Source organism: Salvelinus alpinus, chromosome 11 (genome assembly GCF_045679555.1).
Source record: "Salvelinus alpinus chromosome 11, SLU_Salpinus.1, whole genome shotgun sequence".
In the NCBI taxonomy this organism is placed as follows: Eukaryota; Metazoa; Chordata; class Actinopteri; order Salmoniformes; family Salmonidae; genus Salvelinus; species Salvelinus alpinus.
This window is the reverse complement of record NC_092096.1, coordinates 20,400,689-20,411,810: the sequence shown is the minus strand read 5'-3', so window position 1 is coordinate 20,411,810 and position 11,122 is coordinate 20,400,689. Positions and strand designations below refer to the sequence as shown.

At 40.1% G+C, this 11,122-nt stretch overlaps 1 protein-coding gene across 3 annotated transcripts; it reads right to left on the bottom strand.

Annotated features, from left to right (window-relative positions):
- Window positions 1–1,260: 1,260 nt before the first annotated feature.
- Window positions 1,261–11,011, bottom strand: LOC139533712 (zinc finger protein 585A-like). 3 transcript variants are annotated; one of them, XM_071332019.1, is made up of 8 exons: window positions 10,821–11,010; window positions 9,858–10,060; window positions 8,803–8,904; window positions 7,087–7,182; window positions 4,957–5,067; window positions 4,675–4,798; window positions 4,107–4,469; window positions 1,261–4,028 (listed from the first exon to the last, which is right to left on the bottom strand). In XM_071332019.1, the coding sequence occupies exons 1-8, from the start codon at window positions 10,846–10,848 to the stop codon at window positions 1,642–1,644; spliced, it is 3,414 nt and encodes a 1,137-aa protein (XP_071188120.1). In that variant the 5' UTR covers window positions 10,849–11,010; the 3' UTR covers window positions 1,261–1,641. The 3 variants fall into 3 exon arrangements, with proteins under 3 accessions (XP_071188120.1, XP_071188119.1, XP_071188121.1); XM_071332018.1 differs by having other exon boundaries at window positions 1,261–4,469; XM_071332020.1 differs by lacking the exon at window positions 7,087–7,182 and having other exon boundaries at window positions 1,261–4,469; window positions 10,821–11,011.
- Window positions 11,012–11,122: the final 111 nt, after the last annotated feature.

Sequence of the window (11,122 nt, the reverse complement as noted above, 5' to 3'; positions counted from 1 at the left end):
CACTAACGTTACATGTTGCGTTTAAAGTTTTGTTCAGTATAAAAGGGACCATTGGGACGTCCAACTCTGACGTCACCCCATTTAAGTTTAAATGTAATAAAGTAAGGGTAAGGACGTCCCAAGGAGCCCAATCGCAGCATCTACATACAGTGCGGGACTAACGAAATTGATATGAGCCGCAACCCTGATTGAATAATTAACAGATTCAAAGTTAAATTGAACATAAAACAGAGCTGCTTCAAATACATGTTTAAAATATTTACTAAAATGTAGCAGATTTCAAATAACAGACAATTAAACCTATGGTGATGCCCCAAACGTTCGAACTGCATGCACAAGCCAACAACGCGCACCCGATTAGTTTCAAATATGTTTAAAAAGACAGATTATTTATTTGGGGTAAAAACAATGCATTCTTGTCAGGGTAACGTTAGGTCTCTATGTTCTCCTACAATGCAAAGCGTGCTGAATAACTACATATATCCAATCAATTATTATTAAAACAGGCTATCCCTTACAAAACATAACAGTGGATGATTCTGAAATACTAGTCCTCACATTCCTAGCATGCTAAAATAACAACAAATGCAAATTTAGCAAGGATACGCCATGTTGAACATCAAGCACACCACAACATCAAGCACACCATTTTAGTTAACAAAATCCACAATACCATTTTCGTCAGGATTCTCGTCCATCTCGTCCTCATACCATATTCACCCCAAAAACATTAAATGTTGCTAAGTGTGACAGCTATGATTTATCCATTTAAAGGCTTGCAAGTTTTAAACCTTATCTTCAGTAGCAGTGTGACAGTGAATTTAGTCCGTTCAATTTCCGGTTGCGTTTACCGCCCACAAATTTCTGAATAACAAATCCCCGTGAAGTTGTACATTAGAAAGACATATTTGCCAGCAAATTCAGTTACTAACTTGGTTTGCCATATTGGAACTTTTACTATAACTTAGCCATACCCTTTGATAATTATTACAATTAAGAAAACCCACCGGGAAGTGCGTAAATATCATGAAACTGTCAAATAAAAATGTCAATAGCCTTTGCCGAATACCCTTCCTGCAAAGGACCTTTCCAGGGATTAGCCTACCTTGCAGTAAAATCAAACGTAATTCATCATTTTGTTCCAGTTTAACCGGTAATGATCCTGAAGGATCCTAATAAAACAGATATTTTTGCAAGCATTGGTTGACTTCTCTATGAAGTGTATATTTTCCAAAAGTTACAAATATGAATACACATGGATATTTTTATGTCCTCCTTTATTATTGCCATGATCATAAAATGCAATGTTGGGGTTATTTGAGAACTTGAGAACAGTTTACATGTTTCATCCTTTACTGTACATACTACAAATTAGCTATTGAAATTATCGATGTAATGGTGAAACAAAGCTGAAAATTAGAATATTAATTCAAACCTGAGGTGTTAAACCTGTGTTTTTATTTATAGTACACAACAAGAACTCAAATGCCAGAGTCTAAAAGAGTGGTAATGCTTGGTGACGAGGGTTCAAGCCCCTTCTCTACCCTTCTTTCTGTCTTTCTCCCTCACTACTTTCCCCACTGTACTGTCATGAAATGAATAACAATACAAAGAAACATTAGAGTTAAAAGAAAGTACATTTTAATTCAAGGAGTGAGTGCATTGGTGTTCAGTCAAGCGCTTTCTTTGAGCGAAAGCTAACCCACATTCCGCACACACATGTGGCTTCTGTTTTCCTGTATGGGTTTGCTCGTGTCTTTGCCTATGGTAATTCAATCTGAAACGTTTGTCACAAACGCTACATGCAAATGGCTTCTCTCCTGTATGAAGTCGTTGGTGTGCTTTCAGAAAACATAACTGTACGAAGGACTTTCCACAGTCTTGGCATTTGTATGGTCTCTCACCAGTATGGTATCTTTCATGCAATCTCCTTTCATTGGCAGTGATGAAGGTTTTTGTGCAATAGGAGCATGGCCATGGTCTTTCTCCTGTGTGAGTGAGTTCATGTCTTATCAATGACACTGCTTTCAAAAACTGCTTTCCACAGACTGCACAGGTATATCTCACCCCCTCATGAACTTGTTCAATGTGTGTATTCAGCTGAATCTTTGTCCGATAAGTCATGTCACACTGCGAACAAGAAAAGGGTTTCTCCTCTGAGTGAGTCCCCATATGCATTGACAGGTTTCCACGATCCTTGTAACTCTTTCCACACTGCCAGCACAGGAACGGCTTTTCTCCTGTGTGCTTCCTACTGTGTATTGTTAGAGAATTTGCTTTATTGAACTTTGCTTGACAAACAGAGCACTGGTAAGGGTACTCTCCTGAGTGAACTCTCTCATGTTCAACAAGGTATCTTAACTGGGTAAAAGTTTTCTCACATTGAGAGCAGGCGTATGGTCCTGTGAATTTATGTTGATGCAGGTAGTGATCTCTCAGACGCCCCAACAGGGTAAACGTCTTCTCACACATGGTACACTGGATTTCCTTGTGCTGCATCAGCTTGTGTCTGTCAAAGGCAATGGAGTTTGGGAGGACCCTTCCACAATCACAGCAATAGAATGGGTTGTGAATTCGCTTGTGTGTCCTTAGGGATGATGAACCTTTGAAGTCCTTCCCACAATCATCACATTTGAAGACTACCTTTCTTTTTTCACATTGGAAGACCACCTTTACTTTTTCCTCTTTGCATGAACTTTCCTGGTGTTGCTTCAAATTACAGATGTCATCGAAACACTTTCCACATTTTTTACACCAGTGAACCAGTTGTAGTTGACTGGTAGATGTCTCTGGGTTATCAGCCTTAACAGCCAGCAGTTCACTAGACGCCTCCTCTTGGTGCTGGTCTATCATCTGAGAGGACTCTTCTCGGTTCACCTTACAGATATATCTCTGGTGTTGATTCAGATTGTGCATGTACTTAAAGCGCTGTTCACAGTTGCCACATTGATAAGGACGCTCATCTGAATGGGATCTCATATGAATAGCCATAACTGAAGCACGGTTAAAAATCTTCCCACACACAGTGCATGGTTTGGGTTCTTTGAGAGTCGGCACTGAGGTAGCAGCCGTGATAAGGGGCTCAGTGTCGATTTCCTTGGTAGTGAGAGGGCTGATGCAACTCTCGGTGTTAACTGCCACTTCTTGCTGGTCCACATTCTGACCCAAGTCTTCTAGGATGCCCTCGTGGCCAAGGATTTCCTGATGTTTCTTCAAGGTATCTTTGTACTTAAAACTTCTCTCACAAACAGCACAATTAAAGGGACGTGCCTTTGAGTGAGATTTCAAGTGCCTTTCCATCTGTGAGGTACAAGTCAAAATCTTACCACAGACATAACAGGTTTTGGAATCTATCTGGGTTCGATTCTCTGCAGTGGCAAGAAAATCCTTCTCTGGTTGCAGGCCACTCTTTTGTTGTGCCATGTTCTGACCAACATCCTGACACAAATCTCCCTGGGTCACTTTCTGACACAATTCTCTCTGGTGTTTTTTCAAATCGTACGAATACTTGAATCTCTTATCACAATTGACACACCCAAATGGACGCTCTTTTGAGTGGGAGCTCATGTGCCTTACCAAGCTTGAAGTACGAGCAAAATACCTCCCACACACAGAGCATGTGTTAGAGGATGTGATAGTGTCCAGAGTTCCTTGATGAGATGGCTCTGGTGGAGAGGGTGTCTTGAGGAGTGATGTGATCTGAGGTTTGCTAGTTGAGGGTTGTGGGATCTCATCCTCATTTTTATCTTCATCCAACATGTTTAGCTCCTTTTCACAAACTCGCCTCTGGTGTCTCTTCAGATTATGACCATCCCTGAAGCTTTTTTCACACATGAGGCACTTAAACTTGAGATCTCCAGTGTGGGTTAGCTGATGCCTTTTCATGGCTGTGACTCGAGTGAAAGTCTTCCCACACACTTCACATGTCTTACTGAATGGGCCTCTTTTGCATGACTTCTTTGGGGAGGGCCGACCCTTGGAGGATGATGGCTGTTTGATTGCACGCCCGGAAGAATCAGTCTTTCGTGGTTTTCGTCCTTTGGGGGAGACGCGCACCTTGGATGATGGCTTTTTGATTGCGCGCCCGGAGGAATCGGTCTTTCGAGGTTTCCGTCGTTTTGAAAACATTTTCTTAATTTGCAGCCTTTTGCTTCGTTTTAATTGTTGAAAATGTGATGGTCTGAGTAAATTCAAGCCAGTGACAGCTTGATTGTCAATTTCCCCAACGGCAGACTCCATGTCCATACCATAATCCTGCTCAGTAATTATGTATCTTTTAACTTCATCTGCTGGGACTAGTACATCGATTTCCTTTGTCCGATTCTCCAACAACTCTCTTGCTTCCATTCCCTCCAAATTCATCCCTTCTGATTGTGTATCTGAGTCTACATCTGGGGCAGTCACCACTCGCACATATGGAGGAAGAGACAGAGAGGAGAGGATGAAGTCACCAAAGGACGATGGAGTTCCTTTTTATGCAAAAGAGGGAGACAATTAAAAAAATGAAGGTTAAATTGAACAGCATATATGATAATTATATCAATGCCTCAAATATAAACTGTTACCAGACAAACAAAACCAATAATATATTTCCTCTACCTGACACTCATCATTTGCCATTTTTGCAGAAACAATCCAAGCCATGGATTCTCTATAAATCTGTGTGATACTTACGGATGGAGTCCAAATGTCCACGTTTTCTGTGGTACTGGAGCAGGGTCCTCAATTGTTTGGGGTCAGGTACAAACTGTACACATTTCTCCAGGGCAGAGGGGACAGCATTTAACAAGGAGGCAGTCTTGAGAGAGAGGAACATGGTTTAAAAGCATTAACAACTGCATACTCATGTCCAACACACAGTTTATTATACATGAAAATATTATTGATTCTTGCTTGGTATTCTTGACTTCTAATTCCCAAAGCTAATTAGATAAAGGTGTTACTCATTCTTATTACCTGTTCAAGGTCTGGTATGGGAAGTAACTTCTCAAGTCTGGAAAGGAATTCTAACATCAGCATCTGTATTGCAGTGTCATACTTGGGCCCAAATTCCACAGGGAACACGTCCTAGGAGAGAATAAATTAATGAAATAATTAATGTCCATAATTAGGCTAAAATGTGTACTGATATTACCTTTGGTCTTAGAGCATCATACAGCCACTTCAAAATCCTAAAGCAGAAAGTTTAAGCCTTTTGTTTGATCTATAAAGAAATCATAACTAAACCACAAACACCTGGAGGTGGAGATACAGTATGTGTGAACGAGAAGGACTCAAACATATAAATATTGGACTTTAAAGTATTGGAGATGCAGTCTTGTACATGGATGTAACATTCAGAATATAAAAACTCAGCCTCTCAGAGTTCTAACTAGCCTGGGTGCCAGCCTGTTTCTGCTTTCTTGCCAACTCCTTATGGAATTGTGAGGCCAAACATTGACAATGGAGTAGGCAAAATCACCATCAGATCTGCTACCAGGCTAGGTTCTAACTGTAGCGAAGACTAAATGGAGCGAAGACTACAATTGAAGTCGGAAGTTTACATACACCTTAGCCAAATACATTTAAACTCAGTTTTTCACAATTCCTGACATTTAATCATAGTAAAAATTCCCTGTCTTAGGTCAGTTAGGATCATCACTTTATTTGAAGAATGTGAAATGCCAGAATAATAGTAGAGAGAATTATTTATTTCAGCTTTTATTTCTTTCATCACATTCCCAGTGGGTCAGAAGTTTACATACACTCAATTAGTATTTGGTAGCATTGCCTTTAAATTGTTTAACTTGGGTCAAACGTTTTGGGTAGCCTTCCACAAGTTTCCCACAATAAGTTGGCCCATTCCTCCTGACAGCTGGTGTAACTAAGTCAGGTTTGTAGGCCTCCTTGCTCGCACACGCTTTTTCAGTTCTGCCCACACATTTTCTATAGGATTGAGGTCAGGGCTTTGTGATGGCCACTCCAATACCTTGACTTTGTTGTCCTTAAGCCATTTTGCCACAACTTTGAAAGTTTGCTTGGGGTCATTTTACATTTGGAAGACCCATTTGCGACCAAGCTTTAACATCCTTACTGATGTTTTGAGATGTTGCTTCGATATATCCAGATAATTGTCCTTCATGATGCCATCTATTTTGTGAAGTGCACCAGTCCCTCCTGCAGCAAAGCACCCCCACAACATGATGCTGCCACCCCCGTGCTTCACGGTTGGGATGGTGTTCTTCGGCTTGCAATTATCCCCCTTTTTCCTCCAAACATAACGATGTTCATTATGGCCAAACAGTTCTATTTTTGTTTCATCAGACCAGAGGACATTTCTGGCTTTTTTTCTGGCAGTTTAGGAGCAGTGGCTTCTTCCTGGCTGAGCAGCCTTTCAGGTTATGTCGATATAGGACTCGTTTTACTGTGGATATAGACACTTTTGTACCTGTTTCCTCCAGCATCTTCACAAGGTCCTTTGCTGTTGTTCTGGGATTGATTTGCACTTTTCACACCAAAGTACTTTCATCTCTAGGAGACAGAACGCGTCTCCTTCCTGAGCTGTATGACGGCTGCGTGGTCTCATGGTGTTTATACTTGCATACTATTGTTTGTACAGATGAACGCGGTACCTTCAGGCGTTTGGAAATTGCTCCCAAGGATGAACCTGATTGCTCCCAAGGATGAACCAAGGATGAACCTGAGGTCTTGGCTGATTTCTTTTGATTTTTCCATGATGTCAAGCAAAGAGGCACTGAGTTTGAAGGTAGGCCTTGAATATATCCACAGGTACACCTCCAATTGACTCAAATTATGTCAATTAGCCTAACAGAAGCTTCTAAAGCCATGACATCATTTTCTGGAATTTTCCAGAAAACTTCTGATCCACTGGAATTGTGATACAGTGAATTATAAGTGAAATAATCTTTCTGTAAACAATTGTTGGAAATATTATTTGTGTCATGCACAAAGTAGATGTCCTAACCGACTTGCCAAAACTATAGTTTGTTAACTAGAAATGTGTGGAGTGGTTAAAAAACAACTTTTAATGACTCCAACGCAAGTGTTTGTCAACTTCCGACTTCAACTGTAAATGGAGAAACGAACCTGGTAGAAGTTCTCCCTTTCACTTGGGTCTTTCAGCAGAGATTCAACCAGCTCCACAAACTTTGATTCAGATAATTCCACCTCTGCATCACCTGACTGCAACAAAACACGCACAACTATTACATCATTGAAGCTTACAACTCAATCACACAATACTGTATGTCTGGTTGGGCTCATTGGTTTGGTATCGCCTGGTGACACGGGTGGGTGGAGTTAGCACATTATAGATCATTTTTCATTGGTCCTAAAGCTGACTCTCCAGCCAACCGGGTGCACATCAGGTTAAATCCATTTGAATTCAATTACTTTTTGACAGCATCTGTTTCGATTTAAATAAAAAATTCCATACATATTTACCTATGGAAGAAGTGGTCAGAAAGTTACTTTTTGTATCTGAATGCCAAAACATTCAGGAGGTAAAGTTGACCCATTTTGCATACCCCACCACACCATGAGACATCCATGTCTTCATTACTGGAAAAGAGAAACGGTTGGGTTTGATGTAATTTAAAAGCTTACAAGAAGGGTTGTCATTTTTTAAAATAATTTCTTTAAAAAAAAACTATATATATATATAAACAAATAATCTCAGATTTGTTTCATATTCCCATATGTTGTAGCTTAAACCTTTACATTTTTTATTTAACTTGGCAAGTCAGTTAAGAACAAATTCTTATTTACAATGACGGCTTAGTGGGTTAACTGCCTTGTTCAGGAATGACAGATTCGACCTAGCAACCTTTCGGTTACTGGCCCAACGCTCTAACCACTAGGCTACCTGCCGTCACTACATCATCTGAGGTTTTTGTGAATACAGGGTGGGTGTCATTTCAATCATAGAAATAGAATGTATAGAATGTACAAATCTCCCCAGACCACTGCAAGTTAGCTGGTACACCATTATTTTAATTGAATGGAAATGTTTTCTTCTAATTTTCTACCACAAAGATGACCGCAGGTCCACCCACCGTCAAATGTCAACTTAAAATGGTCATGTCTATTATCCATATTTCTATGGTTTCAATAGGTTTCCTATGGAGGATTGATAGTATCATTTAAAACAACATATTTCATTCTAGTCAACATTCTCTAATGTGTGGACCTACAACAATTTTTGTGGTACCATTTAAAAGTAGACATTTCAATTTGATTCCCATTTTACCACATTTATCAGCCACAACATGACAACCTGTATTTAAGAGTACGTTGTGTCTCAACCCATTGCGGGTTCAACACAAAAACTTCAGTTGATGTAAAATAGGGTCTGAGATACAACATATGCAAATATGAAAATAATCTGAGTTTAAGTGTTTTTAGATAATTTACATTTATTAAGGTTAAAAAATGACAAAGATTATTAAAAAACATTTAAAAAAAAATAATAAACTATAAAATAGTTTGAAAACACTGTTTGCATGTTTTTCAATGATATCAATCTCAACTGGTTATCTTTTTTAGTGATGAAGACATGATGTCATGGTATGGTCGGGTATACCTTTATCTCTTGAATGTTTTGGCATTCAGGTACAAAAAGTCACTTTCTGAGCACTTCTACAATGGACAAATATGTATGGAAGGTTTTGTTCAATTTAAAAGGGGTGATGTCTAAAAGTGATTGAATTCAAATGGATGTACCCATCAGTGAACATCAGTTAGTGTGCCCACTGACATAGGCATGTATTCTTCACCTCCAATCCCTCTTTGAAAGATACTTACCTCTGCTTCCTCAGTGGATGTGAGGGATCGGATCCTGTCCAGGTGTTTTTGAATTTTTGTGAGGTCTAATGTCTGCTCAGTGCGACACAACTCCAGAACCAACTGAAATGACAAATGGCCAGTCAATAGTCGGTCAAAGGTCAACCCCACACTTCCTAGGCACTGCTCTGTTCTCATTGGGAAAATGAAAGATAGCCTAGATAAGGCCCAATGTCAGTATTCAATTGAGTTAATCAACGTCAGGGTCTTCATCTCAGTCAATTACCATTACCAGACCGTTGTCTCAGGCCAGAGTCAACTGTCTACACTATCTGGTCAGAGCTAAAGGCTAGGGTAGCCCCAGGGTGCATTGTGGTGTTACTATGATAACTAGAAATATCTGCATCTAAAGGTGGATGAAACATGCTCTTGTAGACTGCTCAGTGATCTAAAGGATGCAAAATAACTGCTTTCTGATTATAGATAGGCATATAACTTCATACTGTACACGGAAGAAGTTCTGCTTAGACCTCAAATAGATAGCTAGGAGTTCTAGGTCTATGTAGGAGTTCTAGAACTATGTAGGAGTTCTAGGTCTACGTAGGAGTTCTAGGTCTACGTAGGAGTTCTAGATCTATGTAGGAGTTCTAGGTCTACGTAGGAGTTCTAGGTCTACGTAGGAGTTCAAGGTATATGTAGGAGTTCTAGGACTATGTAGGAGTTCAAGGTATATGTAGGATTTCTAGGACTATGTAGGAGTTCTAGGTCTACGTAGGAGTTCTAGGTCTACGTAGGAGTTCTAGGTCTACGTAGGAGTTCTAGGTCTACGTAGGAGTTCAAGGTCTATGTAGGAGTTCAAGGTCTATGTAGGAGTTCAAGGTATATGTAGGAGTTCTAGGTCTACGTAGGAGTTCTAGGTCTACGTAGGAGTTCTAGATCTATGTAGGAGTTCTAGGTCTACGTAGGAGTTCTAGATCTATGTAGGAGTTCTAGGTGTATGTTTGGGCTAAAAGCTAGGACTACCATCATCATCTTGTTGCATGTTTATTTTCCCCATTCTGCACCCAATCTCTTACCCTTGCTCTAAGCCCCAGGACTAGTTGGGCCCTCTGACCGCAACTCAAAAGCTCTGGCACAATCTCTGTAACCATGGTGACAAACTCCTCCAGCATCCCATAATCTTGAACGTCTCCTCGTTGAACCACTTGCCACATGGCTGCAGAGACAAGCCGCAGTGGTGGAATGAAGAGACGCAGAGAGGGAAGAAGAAGAGGGGGACCTAAAAACAGGAAAATAAGTTGTTAGCAGACACACGGTTACCAAGACTAGGCGCACGCAATTTTGACAAGGCGCGTGCATTCATAAAACCTAGTTAGCTAGCTCTAGCTAAAAAGTTAATACACTTTAGACTAACGTCAGTAAAAAATATATGTTATGTTAATGGCATATTTAACGCAGCCACCAGCAGTAGAAACAATGACAAAGCGGAGTCCCGACTCTCCACCCATGTTAAGGTAAAAAGTTAAGGGACGGGGATGGAGAAATGTAACCACTCAAATAGAAATAGCTATCCATGATATCAAAATTATAGTTTTAGTCATGTTTTGAGGCTATGTAGTGTTTGTTTACAATTATATTATTGACAAAGATTGTAATAAAACAAGCTTATATTTTGGGTTATGATGGGGTACGACCAATGGTTTATATACATCATTGGGTACGACAGAACTTAGCTCATGAGGCATACAAGTGCATTTTTCAAGAAACAATGGGTACATATCATTAGTAATAAGAACAACAATGGATGAAGCAACTGCTGATTTGACGATATAGCGTGAAATAAAGTTATGAACGATTTCGAAACGGTCTAGACATATCGATATTGCAGATACGTGGACTTGCCAGTGCCACCATTTCAGGCAGGCCAGGATCATGGGGCAAGATACGGCATACGCCATGTTGAACATCGAACGCACACCAAACCTAGCTAACGTTAGCTACGTTATCAAATTTGTTAACAATTTCTATCGTTAACTTACAATTTTCGCATGGATCCTGACTTTGCATCTCGGCCTCATACAATGGTCAACAGGAAGCTAAGGTATACTTGAAAAGTTAGCTAGCTAGATTTGATTTAGATGCCCCACTTCCCGGTCTAAAGTTGCCGTTCTCTCCACATACCATTCAGGCAGTAAGGAACGGAAGTTGTTTCCATCAGTTTCCGGGTTTTCTTGTTTTTCAAAATAAAACACAGATAGGGCTTTCTTAATCACTTATTACATCTCAAACTACTACCTACTGCTATGCCTTTGTTCTGTATTTTAATGGGCGTGTTCATACT